The sequence below is a fragment of the Mytilus californianus genome, unplaced genomic scaffold, assembly GCF_021869535.1.
Source record: "Mytilus californianus isolate M0D057914Y unplaced genomic scaffold, xbMytCali1.0.p SCAF_3, whole genome shotgun sequence".
In the NCBI taxonomy this organism is placed as follows: Eukaryota; Metazoa; Mollusca; class Bivalvia; order Mytilida; family Mytilidae; genus Mytilus; species Mytilus californianus.
This window is the reverse complement of record NW_026262679.1, coordinates 69,095,719-69,111,981: the sequence shown is the minus strand read 5'-3', so window position 1 is coordinate 69,111,981 and position 16,263 is coordinate 69,095,719. Positions and strand designations below refer to the sequence as shown.

General features: G+C 31.6%; 1 protein-coding gene across 2 annotated transcripts in view; it reads left to right on the top strand.

Annotated features, from left to right (window-relative positions):
* Positions 1-16,263, top strand: part of LOC127734975 (limbic system-associated membrane protein-like) — a 57,269-nt gene that overhangs the window by 27,045 nt on the left and 13,961 nt on the right. For both annotated transcript variants that reach the window (XM_052245029.1, XM_052245028.1), the window contains exon 2: positions 9,565-9,762. In XM_052245029.1, coding sequence (XP_052100989.1) covers positions 9,717-9,762 — 46 coding nt within the window. In that variant the 5' untranslated portion in view covers positions 9,565-9,716. The remainder of the gene's footprint in view (positions 1-9,564; positions 9,763-16,263) is intronic.

The following is a 16,263-nucleotide window of genomic DNA, read 5'->3' as shown; positions in this document are numbered from 1 at the left end:
TTGCGTTAAGGTATATGGGGTGTCTAAATTATAATCCATAGAATTTTTTAATAATTTGCCAAAATGTAGTTTATATCATGCTGTTTAAAAAATAATAATAAAAAGAATGGGTCACGGGGCTTATTTTCACGCTTCAGGTTGTGCAAAATTGACAGATTTTGTATAAATTATGCATGGAAAACCCTATTTTCTGCCATAAAACGAAAACTACACCATAGAATTTTGAGATAAAATATGAGAAGATAGCTCTAATAGTATGCTTTCAGATAAGAAAAAGAAAAAATGGGGTCACGGGACCCGTTTTCTTGCTACATAATAAAATAGGTAAATTCTTAACACATTCTATTGTAAAAGTAACTTTATCTGAATTATCTGCCCTTACTTTTGAGTTGCCTCCCCTTATGTGGCAAAGTTGGAAAAAATAGAATCAAACAAAAGTATTCTGTTTTTCTGTAAAATACAAACATAAATATGATAAAATATGTCATTTTCTCGATTGAAATGAAAATTCTTACACATGAATTACCTACTACTCTCAAAATTTGCACCTTTTATTAAAGATCTAGACCGATTGTTTTCTTGTATTTCAAAATCCAATATGAAGGAAGACACCCTATCTACCTTAATTGGTATTTTTTTCATAAATCAGGTCGATGAGTTCTTCGTGACAGATGTAGTGTTCATTTATGTTTATATTTATGGATGTTTTTGGGAAGATGTTACTAACTTTCAAATATATATATTAAAAGGTACCGATTACTATTGCCTTAATTTTATTGTTAAAACACAACGAGACCAAATATATCTTGAACCACAACATTGGCTTAACATGTAAAATGATGTAGAGAACAGTATTATATCTAGAAATAATACTTTGCAGATTTATGTTGGAAATACCTCCTGAGAAATAACAAATCCAATGTAACATTCGTTTGTACTAGATGTATAAACTAAGACCACCAGACAATTATTATCAAACACAAATCAGGAATTAAGTTACCTTAAGCAAATAATATGTTTCGTGGCAGACATTCTTTGTTATGAATGAGCAATTAGATCCTTAAAAGGCATTATTATTGCAAACATATTAAAAAAAAAGAATGAAAATTCTTACAGACAAAGAGCAAGATCTAATAACAGATGCTTATCATTTTGTAGATTTTGTCAATATTCTTTAAAAACTTCGATGGCATTTTGTATTAAATTTGTTGAGCATAAATAGCAAATATAAAGATTTTATTAACTAATAAAATTTATAATCAATATCGTGCAAAATTAAAAAAAAAATAAATGTACGTCAATGCAGTATTTGAAAGAAAAGGAAAAAAACACAACAAAAAATACGAGCACACAAATAGATTCATTCAAAACAAATGAAAAACAACTGTAATATCATTGACTTACTATTGTCAAATTTAACACCAATATCATCCATCATTCGGATGTTATACATGTTACAATGACACAACAGCTATTTTTGTATCAGTTCTTGTGTCTATGTATGAGGAAGTATTTTTGCGTATTTTCGCATATTTTAAACATCGAAACACTCAAAGCACTATACTTTTGTGAGTTTGGTTTCCTTAGCTTTATTTTTACAGTGTTATTTGTTGTATTAAGATGAGAATGTCTTGTTTTTGGCCATTGTTTATAGAATATAAAATTATCGAACAAGAAGCCATGAAATTGTTTAGGAAAAAAAGTTACAAATTCACGAGGGCAATACACTATATTACAAAATTAAGTTGGCATAGATAATCAAAGTACTGAAGTACTGAACATCGGATGACCGCAAGTTCTTGTGGATGGTCACAAGCACTTGTCACAGAAAAAAATCACATCTCTATACCTGAAACTGAGGTTAATGTACAGAGATATATTTTTTTCTGAGACAAGTTCGTGCGTGGATGATGAATAAATGACAAGAAATTCAACCTCACTGTAATAACTACTATATTGTAGTGATACAAATCAGTATCATGACACTGGTTTGTTGTTATATATTATATTGATATAACAGTTACATATATATATATAATTTTCATCCATTTGTATATCATTCTATTATACTATTCTAATAATAGTGCAGTGCAAGTGCATGGTGGACACTCTTCTGTAAAAAAATCGATTTTTCTAAAAGATTGGATATGAGTAGGCATTCATATTTTCCCGCAAAAACAATTACAGAGTTACCGGTCCTTGCCGGGATTCTTGAGATATTCTTCCGCATGTTTTGACACAATTTTTCGGTACGTGTGCATAGATATTATCAATGATTTTTTACTTATATATATATATCTAACGACAAAACATTTTCATATTATCAATTTATGTTCTAAACAAAAATATTTTTATCAGTATTCATTGAAGAGATTTATTTATAACAAACGATAAGGAATGTTAGTTTGCACTCGTTAATATCCGCGTATTTATCATGTTAATAGATCGGTTACAAACCCAAAACGAAAGTTACGTAATGGAAATATAGGCGATAGCAATACATCGAAATGCCCTCACGGTCATCGCGATGTAAAAATCACATAAAGCATAATTGATCCAACTTGTGTGTAATTGAGATCTTAGTTAAGATCAGTTCATCTAAAATAATTGTTAATTGTTAATTCTAGTTCTTAAGAGGCGAATATTTTGTTTGACGTATAAAAATACAACGGTGAAAGAATTGACTGAATGATTGATTTTGGCAATGACACAATATAAAAGAAAGCTTTAAGTTGTTGGGTAATGTTTTTGCATTAAAGGTTAGACGATTTATTTTAGGTTGCACCTTCCATACGTCTACAATTTCATTTTATTTGCAAAAGTAAAATATTTACAATTCTTAGTTTGATGAGAATATTAATAATGTGTTATTTCATCACCAATTCTCTGTTACATGTAGCAGGAAGAATTTTTTCTGAGGTGGGAAGAAGATCTAATAAAAAACATGAATACAGAATAAGTCGAAACTGTTGACCTTCAAAAATGTTTAGTAACACGCAAATTGAATGTGTTGCCTTAATTGAGTGTGCACTCGAGACTCAAGAGCCTCGATGTATACAGTGTTGTAAACTAGTGTAAGTAGTCTTGTATTGTAATATTTTTCTCCAACAAGTATGATTTTTCTCCCTTGCCATGATTATTTACATTTAGTCAGACAAAGATTGTATTTATTCCGTTTTACAGTTACTTCGGAACACCTTCTTGACTTTACATATTACTTTGAATGTAAAAGTCTGTCCCCTAAATGTCTTTATAAGACGTCGTTTATCCATTTTCCCTTATGTTTCTGACGTGTAAATGACATTTAATTAATCAAGCAATAAACATGTTTTATTTATTTTCAGATTAAATGTTTCTTCGGGATATAATACGTAAGATTTTTCGAATTAATTGCACAATTGGGAATCTGATATCTTCCAACAAACTTATGCTTGCTTCCTTAACAATAGATTTGTTTTCCAATTTCTTGTTTTATATTTATTACAAAGCGGTCACGGTATTTGGTTGATAGCCATTGCTTTTTATACGGAGCGGAGTTCCTCTATTTTGTTAACTCGATCAGATACTAGCATTAAGTTCTGCTTCTATCATGTAACCAGTCGCATGGGAAATATTAATGTTTGTAATGATCATTGAGCTCTTAATACGAGACCTTAAGTAATAGCAATTCAACAGATTTTATATGATTAAACAGTTGCTAAATATTCCGTAATGTGTTTTAGATATTGTTTCAAATTAAAAACCATTGTGCCTTTAATTGGTTCTTTATTCGAAAATAAATATATTTTAATAGTTAAGTATGACAGATATATGAAGGTATATTGTACATTACTATCAACTGATTTGTATCTTTGATATTTCTGTTCAAAACAATATGATATATATGCTATTGTGGTATAAAGAAAACAAAAGAGTTTTATTTTGGAATAGGATTCCCTTTAATACGTGCTTTGAAGCAAACTAAACATGTGATATTTGTAGTTAACATCAAAGTAGCTTTGTTGATTTCTAACATTTTCACAAAGTATTTTGAAGATATTGAAGCAATCTTTGAACTTAGCATAAAGCTTTTGAATCCGATGTTTCTCGTTAAGTGATAGCTACAGACAAAATAAATATAACATAAATAAATCAAAATATGATCCTCGTTAATCCAGTGAAGTCTAAGTAATCATCAATTAAAGTTTATTTTTACCGCCACCTACTTTCAGATAGATTTCAGCTTATCGGAAATGCATCGTGTTTTATGCAAATTCAACCATCGCACATTGAATTTTTTACTTTATTTTTGTAACTGCCAATTGTGCATAGTGACCAGGTGACGTGCAACTGTAAATGTGACTTATAACTATATATAGTAAGTTACATTTCAAAGATAAAAAAAATTAAATAGAATACAAACTAAAATAAAGACTTGATTCACACGGATATTTCACGTCTTCATTTACGCCATGAGAAAAAAAAATACTGGCAGACAAATAATTGCTGAGACTAACGTTTCCTCTGACAAAATATTTTTTTGCTTACATGTATTCTAGACATTTTGTTCAGAGATTGTTTCAACAACTGTTCCATTGTGATAATGCCGAAACTACGTGAAATATCATAAAAAAAATATGATACAAATGGCGAAATACATTCAGCATGATATAACTACATGCATGTTGGAAAAAAACCCAACAATTAACATTACAGGTAAAAGTTTTGCTCACATCATTTGGTCTCTGGAGATTTATAATAAACTTATCTCATTGGCAATCATATCGCATCTTCTTATTTTCATATATACGACAAACGTATAGCGTCGAAAAAATGTAAAGTTTATTTGTATGTGCTTACGAAACAGAGAGACAAAGATCCTCGCCGAGCTTTTCTTGTTTCTTGAACTTTCAGATTTAGTTGATTAAATAAATAACAGCGAAGACAATATTGCTTGCCTCTGACGACTATTGGGTGATGATAGAAGTTTCTCTTGCATCAATTTTGAGTCCATTTTAATTCGTTTTACAGCTCATATGCATTTGTTCTCGTGGAAATGAATAAATCTTCCAAAAAGGGGGTTATCAGTTTTACAGTTCAGATGAGTGGTTTATGTTTTTTATGTATTATTTCTGGACACAGATTATCTGTAATTAGGGGAGTTATCACTAGTTGATGTTTTTATTTTGTACAAATTGTTCATTACATGGCTAAGAGGGTTTCCCCTTTCAATGTGTGTTTTTATTGTTATCACAGTAGTTTGCTATAAAGAAAGTGCCTTTGAACACACACCCAATCTGCATCTTGTAAAGGAAAGATGTTTTCCTGATAGTAATTTGCAAATAGGACATTTTGCCAGAGTTTAAGGCAAAGAAAGTATCTTTATTTTTTGGAAACCTCTTGCATGAAAATTGTGGGGGAAAATTGGCTCCTCTCCCTGTTCCGCCTCTTAGTGAACATATAAAACGCGTGTCATACTTATGAGTAACTTGCGTCAAATACTGAAATGGCATCTAACTTTGAATATGGTATATAAAGGCAACAATAGTTAACCGATGTTCCAATCTCATAATTCGATTTAGAAGACAAATCAAGGTAACAAACTAATTAAAACTGAGGGAATCGAATGAAATAAAAAAGAAAGGAGACCGGATGCGGCGAAAGGGTACACGTCTCCTGCTATGTATGCATTACCCACCATTCGAACCCATCCTCCGTCAAAATATCACAATCGGGAATAGGACACAATCGGTAAAATTACAGACTACAAATTATTCTGGTATCTAAAGATCTAAGACTGCGAAAAAATTTCAGAAGTAGTTTCGAATGATCTATTATATATAACACTTATTTGACCTCAACAATGTTCTCTGCAGAGGACTATAGTTATCATTGCACGAATCTAACAGGGTTTTTATACCGTGCTTTTAAAAGTGGGCAATGTATAGCTTCGTTTCCGCATTTGTATCTGCAACTGCTCCTGAATCGCTAGACATAATTTTGTGGAAATTTCACAAATTTAACTTATTTTATGTACCTTTTCATCTTTATTCGAATTATATTTGGGGTTAACATTTGGCATACCATTGACTTTGTCATATCCGCTTATCCGCGTTAATTTCTTGTCATAATTTCAAGAAACTTTCTCAGAATCTTTACCATATTATGATATTGTGCACCTCCTATTTCGGTTTCTGGTCCAAACTATTTTTGGGGCTTCGCTCTACATCCCTCAGTAGAATTATTGGAACTCAGAATCTTTTAACATTTAATGTCATTGTGCACCTTCTGTTTTGCTTTTATCTGATTTGTTTGGGGTGGGTGGGTCCTAGGCAAATGATAGCTTTCCTTTAGCTGTATGTTGGGGCGGGGTATCAAGTTGTGATCGTTGCTCACAATTCCTTTAGTTTTTACTTTTTGGCTGTGGCAATACTTGTACCAAGCCAAATACAAGGCAATAATTCTTTCACTAGCGACAGTTTTTCTGCAATTTCGATTTCTTATAGTTTGCTTGATTTGTCATGTTTCGATTTTAATATATATATGCGAAATAGTTTCTGAATCGCAGACCATGCACATAATTGTTGTATAACATTATGAACACACAATTTTAAAAAAAATCAAGTAAGTTTATGAATGAAAGTCGTATAATTTGCATAATATTAACTAAACAACAAACCACATTAGATGTTACCAGACCGCAGCACATGTTTAACATGTTGTGAAAATTTTGAATGCATTTGATATAACTGCTTTTAAATACTAACAGACTTTTGCACTTTCTTTTTTCTTTGAAAACTTTGGAACTCTGTTCATCTGGTGTACTTATTACAAGAAGAAGAATTTACTAAACAATTTTGAGTAAAATATGAAGAGTGTATTTACTGGCTATCCAATTTAATGGTTGCAAAATATATTTTTGATGGGATAAATGACTTATCACACCAGAGAGTGCCCTTAAAATGAATTTTAAATCAGACAAATAGTGAATACGCTCTTAATGAGTTATTCGTGAATAAAAAGAGATGTAGGGTATCTTCAATATATATGTAGGACTCTAAAGTGCGATGGTCTACGAAAAGTGCTATGGTTTGATACACTAAAGCGCGATGGTCTGTGCTATTAAATGGAACACGATAAAGTCCGATGCCTCAATACGCTAAAATGTGTTTTCCCGATAACAATGGAAATCAACAAAAATGAACAGCCTTGTTACCGTAAAAGTGACGCTGGGTATGAGACACTTTGAAAATCACATTTTCCAGTAGTTCGGTAAAATAAATTAATAAAGTAATGTAAACTAATATTTGCTTGTTGAACGTACAGTGGCAAATATCACATGCATATACAGGACGATCATACGCATGACCATTTGATCATTTATACTGAAATAATTCTAGTATTTCTACTATGTATGTTAAGGTTGCAAAATGTATTTTAACTAAAGAGGAAAAAAAGATTCTGGAGATGGCTCACTTGGACGTTGAGGAATTTAATTCGTCCAAATTTAATTTAGCAGCTCCTTCTATGTTTGTAATCCCTACTTTTTTACTTTCTGATGGAATCATTCTATAAACATTTTTTTTTACAATATGGTTCGTCATTTCTGTTAAAGATATGGATATATGTCAACTGTAACCTAACGACCAGAGGTGTAGTATCATAATATAATTGCTAATGAGACAACTCTCTATCCTAGACCAAATGTCATTATTGTAAGCAACTATATGTTACCGCATGCCTTTAGTATTGGCTAACACCGCATAGTATTCTATAAAGACCAAAGGGCCACAAAACGACCAGCGTAAAACATGATTTATATACGAAACAATAAACGGAAAACAAATATGAAATACAGCAACAAACGACTACCACTGAATTAGTTTCCTGGCGCAAGACAGGTTCTTAAAGTATATACTAGCTAAATGCAATGTAACCATTACACTTTTTTGACAACTATTGTACTTTAAGTAAAAAAAAAATGAGACAAATATCCACCCAAGACCAAATGTCGTTGATATATCCAACTAATAACTGTACGGCCTTTAACGTGGAGCCTTGGCCCACGCCGCATAGCAAGCTATACAGGGCCACACAATGACCAGTGTAAAACAAATCAAAAGAGAAAGACAACGTCTTGATTAATAAACATAATAATAAACTAATAGCAACACAGCAACAAACGCAAAACATTGCTTTGGCCCCATTCCCGTTACACCATCGCACTTTAGCGTGCTATACTATCGCACTTTATCGTGCTATACTATCGCACTTTAGTGTATTGTATTGTCGCACTTTTGCGTGTCATATAATTGCACTTAAAAAACCCATCACACTTTAGCGCTTGACACCATCGCACTTTAGCGTATACCATCGCACTTTAGCGTGACCATCGCACTTTAGAGTATCATCGCACTTTAGCGTCCTACATATAGTCCATGTATTGTTAATATATACATGGACATCTTAAAAGATATGGCTTATGGCTTCATTTAAAGAATTTAGCAAAGGAAAATGTGACGACTTCTAGACTTCAAGAGGGAAAGGCGAATACTCCTTTTCTCTCTTAGTCAAAGTGGATTCTATTGATTGATTGATTGTTGGTTGTCCAGTGGCAAATATTTCATGCATGTTCAAATTCTATTGAATAATGATATATCAATTAAACAAACTTCTACTTCTACTGCTATTACTTATACTACAGCCTAAATAATTATAAGAAAATACGTCTATTAAATAGTTTCTGCAATATTGTACAGAAAATTAATCGTGTAATACTTGTTATAAGTACATAAAATCAAAGTACTGAAGTACTGAACATCGGATGACCGCAAGTTCTTGTGGATGGCCACAAGCACTTGTTTCAGAAAGTAAATCACATCTCTATACCTGAAAGTGAGGTTAATGTACAGAGATATATTTTTTCTGAGACAAGTTCGTGCGTCGGTGATGACTAAATGACAGGGAATTCAACCTCACCGTAATAACTATAATATTGTATTAATATTATATTAATATTTGTATATAACAGTTACATGTATATATAATTTTCATCCATTTGTATATCATTCTATTATACTATTCTAATAATAGTGCAGTGCAAATGCATGGTGGACACTCTTCTGTAATAATTCGATTTTTCTAATAGATTGGATTTGAGCAGGCATTCATATTTTCCCGCAAAACGTTCTTGAGATATTCTTCCGCATGCGTTAACACAATTTTTCTGTACGTGTGCATAGATGTTAATGATTTTTTACTTATATATATATATTTCTAACGACAAAACATTTTCATATTATTAATTTATGTTCTAAAAACAATATTTTTATGAGTATTCATTAAAGAAATGAATCTATAACAAGCTTTAAGGAATGTTCTTTTGCACTCGATAATGTCCGCGTATTTATAGATCGGTTACCAATCAAAAACGAAAGTTACGTAAGTAGAAATCTCTGTGGCAACAATACATCGGAATGCCCTCACGGTCATCGCGATGTAATTATGTTACTATATTACCTGGGTATATAAATTACAAAATAATTGACAGAGATTAATGATGAAAATCACATTTTTTACTTTCAGAATGAAGAAACACGTGCATTCGACGCATATCAGATTTAAAAAGTACATATCACTCATGATTTTGTGAATCGAAACCAAAGGCCGTGATATTATAAAATTTTACTAGCATGAATTGGATTTAAGTCTAAAGATATTAAAAACCTGATTTAGATATGAAACAACAGTATTCTTTGTTGGATATTTATGTTCTATGTACAGGTATGTATTTTTATGACAATAGTTTAAAATTCATTTTGAACTTATTATAAGTTGGTAAGTGTTTCCTTTTATTCATATTAAGTATGTGACTTGCGTCCAGCTTCAACTGTTGTAACCCTTCTGCTTTTTGCCCAGGCTTTGTATTATACACATTTATCCAGCACCCCTATATATGTTATTAATATTATAAACCTACATTTCATGTAAGTCTCAGGTATTTTGAAATTGTGTTTTTTTTTTCGATATATCATGTAGTTTAATATTTTTTGTTTACGTGTATTCTATATACAAAGCCCTTTCAAGCCAAAAATTAGAAATTAATGTATCACATGGAACAATTTAACCTTCCATAATTTTTTATATACTTTATTATAAAACATTGTCTTTTAGAAAATTCATCAGATGTTGATATTTTGTTTCGATAAGGAACATTTGTATAAACCAAAACATCATTAATCTCGGATATCTGGTCTTCTACATAAGGAAATGCCTGTACAAAGTCAGGAATATGATAGTTGTTTTCTATTCGTTTGATGTGTTTGAGCTTTTATTTTTGCCATTTGATAAAGGTCTTTCCGTTTTAAATTTGCCTTGGAGTTCGGTATTTTTGTTATCTTACTTTTTCTTCCACACTAATCAGGACAGAAAGATGTCTTAATGTGGAGGTACAGTAAATGGGCTATGTCACAGAGTTTGGTAAAATTTTGAATACAACTTTACTTCGTTGCACTATAACTGAAAATCGAAATATTATTGAACTAATTCTTTCAAACAGATGCACATTTGTATAGAAAGCAGACAAAACGGCGAAAAAGTTCTTAAATTTGTCTGAAAATTAACAAACCTCCAATTACCAATCTATAGATTTTTCTTAAAAAAATGAAATGATGCTGATGATTAAATTTCCGTTTGATTGATATAAAATAATGAACTTCTTCCTGAACATATCTGTTATATATGATCTTACTTAGCTTAGCTGACTTTAATTTGCATAATGGGCTTCACCTTGCATTCAAACGAAAGCTACATGTACGTTAAACGGTTTCAGATACCACATTCAAACATTTACAATCATAATCAGCATGTTATCTGTAAATATAATGTTCTCGAAAAAAATAAATATGACGGTACATTCTATTGTTATGTCATCAATAGAACGTAAATGTTTTAGGATCCACCAAATTAATAATTAAAAGTGTTAAACTATCAAACTAGGGATAGTTCTAGCACCCTTCAACAGCAGCGGTTTTCAGTGTGATATGGGCGCAGTATATTTTAGCGAAATATTTTGAACTACTAGGGGACATTTGAGCGCAGACATATAGTCCATTATAGCGAAAACTTACCTGCTTGAATAATACTAACCATACTAAAATTATGAACAGTAAAAGTATTTTGCATTTACACTTCATTCGACATAGCATTTCTAGATGATACAGATGTATCTGATTGTTTTGTAGAAGAACTCATGTCCGTTGCGCCAGAATGTAAGATATGTGTCGAATTCGCAGATTATCTGACCGAATACTATATGTAACGAAAGATTCTAATGTTTCCACCTTAGCTTTTGGCAGAAATTAGTTGGTCTAACAATATAAAGTTCTTTTTCATTTGAATTTATGAAGAAACTTCATGAAAAATTCATTAAAACCTGCTCTCCCATTAACGTTTACCTAACATCACTTACAACAATCTTACCAGACCTTATCAGAAGGGTTATTTAGCCAAACAGAAAGACCCAAAACACAAAGCTTACATTTGTTTGACATGTCAGTCTTCTATAATTATCAAAGCTCATACCTTATAGTAAGCTATAAGAAGTCTCGGGATTACAAAATGTGAAACAGTTCAAAAGATAAAATCACCTGCATGATTCATGCTAAAGCAATAGACGAAACAATTATGGATGACAACAACCAACAAAATCCAGTTACATACAGGATCATGGCTTGGGAAAGGCACATAAAGAATGAGGAGGGTTAACACATGTTTGTGAGCGTTCTACCCCCTACACATGATATAGTAGTGTAACAACACACTTTAGAATAAACTGTGAAAATCAATTAGAAAAGGCTTGACTCGGCAATTGGACTAAAATTTAAACAAATACATTTGCTAACAAACATTTGACATAATTTAGGTCTTCATAACGAAAACAAAACTAAAACAGAACAAATAAAAAAACAAAAAACAAAAAAAAACAGAACCCAAACAAAAGCAAATCAACCATATTCCCCCTCATTATAAAAGTATTCAGAATAACTTCCATTACAATGTGAGTGTTGGTTAAGAATGTAATTCTTATACATTTTTGGAAAAAAATGAAATTCATGTACTTAATATTTTCAAGAATCTATCAGGATTGAAGATTTAAGATTGATTGATTGATTTATAATTTGGCCATATGTTTAGAAATAATATTGTCTTAACCTCAAGTAAAATACATGAAAATGTGATACTAACAGTGAATATTAGGAAAAATTGAAAGAATGTGTGAAATAAATTTAGGAAATATTAAATCCGAACCCTTTTGCTAGTATACTTAGAAAAAAGGATTTAAAGTTATTATCAATAAGGATTTATGAAATTCATTAATGAACCCTGGTTCTCTGATTAAAGAAACCGACCTAGGTACTATAAAAGGGATGCACTTTTGTCATTTGATTTACAACTACGATTCACGAGGTTCACAATACATGGGAGTGCATCTAAATATGGAAATAACATTTACATATCCATCATGGACTGAGAATCATAAAAGTTTAAAACAAAAAACAAAGGAGAAAAGATAGGAATTATTTTATCATTTAAATTTATAGTGCATAAAATTTAGGAAGTCTAGAGTGGGATTTCACAATTGCTAGCGTTTATATTTTTTGGGTGGGATTTACAAAGGTTACATTTTTTTGGATCAAAATTTACAAACTAAATGCTATTTGAAATAATTACTTTAAACGGCCGATATTTCAAATATATAGATTTTATTGTGCGTCGGTGTAGAACTAAAGACAAAGACTGATACGAATGTTAATCTATATCACAAAAATGCCAACAAGTTTAAATCACATAAGTTGACAGAGTTCAGACATATAAAACAACAGACTAACACACATAAAAGTGTACATATGTCATAATATTAAAATAGTTTCTGAAACGTTGTGAGATTAATAAACCCGACTGAGCTATGAGCATGAAGTCCTTACATTTGCCAATACTACAAAAATTATATCAAACAAGCCCACCCACCGATTAGTTAGTACAGAAATTCCTAAAACGCCCAAGAATCAATCTAGCTTCTTTCAAAATAGTAGTTGCTTAGGAGAAAATCTCCCTACAAAGAATACGAATATTATCCACACTGAAAATATGTTTTCTTAGAATAAAAGATTTAAATCCGACATCTTTATATAGTTCACCAACATGTCAGCAATAAGAGCTTAAGATATCAAAAGAAACTTATCACGGTCATTTGAGTGAGAATGTGTAATATTTGATTTACAAACTGTTTTCTCTGTAAACGAAGAGATCCTCTTGTAATCTCTTTGCTTAAAACGTATTCAAGTTACAGTTTTAGATGTTGCACCTAATGGATTTCGTAGTTTTCTGGAGCTGACATTGTTAGCAATGTGTGGTTTGTTTTCTTTTCAATTATTTAATGAAGGTATCTCTTACATAATTTTACAAACGTTTTCGTCGTTTAATACCAGGGCTCAGCAATCATTAACTGGATAATTACATCTGAAATGTTTCAAACATGCAAAGAGTTTTAGATAACTCGCAAGACAGCAGATGGCAAGTGCTTAATTCAATATTCTAAATACGCTTTAATTAAAGTGAGAATCTTTCTTCAGTCAAACTTAAAATCGACTGTTTTCCTAAAATATTTTTCGCACATATACGCAAAGGCTTATCGTTATTGGTCAGACCAAACTTTGATGGCTTTGTAGATAATTTAAGTAATTTTTAACTAATCTACCGCAATTTTTCACCAATACACGAATAATAACATAGGTTGCATTATACATCTTTCATTTCATAATTCATACTTACGGGTAAAGTAACGATGTTAGGGTCATGTAACGTTTGTTAATCATAATACATACAAGTTTGGACCGTACAAGCATAATAGTTGCATTACTTCAATCACCAACTATTGGTACATGCAATATAAATAATACCTGTAAAATAGAATCGAATAGCATAGTATTCTTTTTTGGCCGATTGGAGATATTTTCGGGTAAACAATTCTATACCTGGTCATACTATAAATACAATAAATGCAAGATACTTGTCCTTAAGTATTATTTTATAACATTTATAAGAACTGTGTTAATATACATAATATTATTTAACTCGTATACGAACTAAATAAAGCAAGGACATGTGGTATGATTGTCAATGAGACAACTATCTATCAAAGGCAAAAGAACAAAGGAACATTTACACGTCACCAATGGCGCATAATACGCTATAAAAGACCCTGGGTGACAAAATGTTAAAGAATTCATAAGAGGGAAAAACGGCCTGATTTATAAAGCAATGAACGGAACCCAATTACCGCAGATAGGAACCATTCACAACCATTGCATTACAACCTTCTGTCTTAGGACAGGCGCATAAAGAAATAGGGGGATCAAACATGCTCAACCTATGGCCTAACCTGGGACAGTGGTGTAACAGCAAAATGTTAGATCGACATGAACTTGATAACATTTAATCTGTGAATAGTACATCAGTTGTATGGTAATTTTTTTCATGCGCCATTAAATCTAGTAAACACTACTTACTTTTGGAGCTAAATGGGGCTCGTTCAGTAAAGAAAGGCAAAGACGGTATATATATATTTAATACAATGGTAACAGTCTTTATGGAGTTAGGAAAGTGGAAAGACAGGACATATGGTTAATTTACCAGTTAACAGACTTAAAAAATCGTGGTCGTAAACGATGATGAACGAGTAGATGTTAAATCAGTAGACATTTTGTTCTGAGCCAAAACAATGTGACTGTTTGATCGTAGCAAATATTTTACCTTTGAGGAACATTGGAATTTGGTTGCCAAATAGAAGAACTTTAACCGTTAGGTGCATTGTAAAGGTTATACCAAAGATTGCTTACTTGATATTCACTTCCAATATCCTCCCTAGTTAATGTAATGCTAGTAGCTTAATAAGTATATTGAAATTACTATATAAAGATAACATACTTACGTGTATTGGATATTTTAGAACTTTACGTGCTAAACTTTTGATCAAAGTTTCTAGTAGTATTCTGGTGTTCAATTCCCTTGAGGGACTTCATAATCCTATGTGCACAGCTGATAACAAGTCTATTGTTTCATATAATGCATCAAACAATAAACTCCAAACAGTTATAGATCAATATTCTAGTAGATCATACATATAGATATGAAATAAAAATAAACAATATAATTGATAAAATAGGATTTTCCATGTCTCCTTGTATTATTAATGGGATAGTATTTGGGGTAAAACAATAATCTATCAACCTTTTCTAAGTCATATTAATACACCATATATTATAAAAAGAAATGGCTTTGTTCTGCATTGTATTATCAAATATCCGATCAGCTAATTGCTGGTTGGTTGCGCAAAGACCAGTTGCAAATATTTCATACATATTTTGGACTGAATTAAGTTCATCAGTATAACAAAATATTGTCCACAAAAGGACACATACAGGTAACGACTTTTCGATGCTTGCAGAAATGAGGGATTAGTTTTGTGGAATGGCCCGAGCTTGTAAAATTGGGATACTCCTTTTCTTAAATCTACAAAGAGGTCTTTATTTGGCAACAGGTGTGGTATTCACTTTCACTGAAATTCGGGGTAAAGCTTTTGGTACAATTAATTGGCAATATCTAAGAAGAGGAAGTGACATATCATCCACAAGCCGAAGTGATGGGTAGGGCTACGGGTTTTAAATTGCAATCAGCATAAGCCAACTGTTGGCTTTTTTTATTATGTTTTTCGATGATCAATTTTTTTCATACATATAAACTGTGTGTTTTATAAATACGTGTAGTGTACACTTAGTCAAAAAATATAAAAAAAAGAACAAATTCACATCTCATTGGATATTAGACGCACTATTTTCTTTCCTTGCTACATTGCATTTTCCGAATATCATTATACATACATATATATGTATATGCAAGATTGTTTTTCGTTGATAAACATTCAGATGTTAAAATGAGTATGTACATGAACAAAACAAGATGATCTATAAGTGTTTGATTTATAATTAGAGCTCAAGGACGAAGTTAGGAGTTGGGCGCACCCAATGTGTCTCTACTTGGCAGACATAGTCCTAACCTATTCTGGATCTCCACCTTGGTCTATAATCAGCACATCTAAGCCAAAGACAGAGACGACTAAACCTTCCACAACATCTAAGTTTTCCGTTTTTTTGCAATATAACTTGTTGCTGGTGAAAATAGACAATAAAATCAGGAATACTAGGGCAAAGACCAGTTAACTGT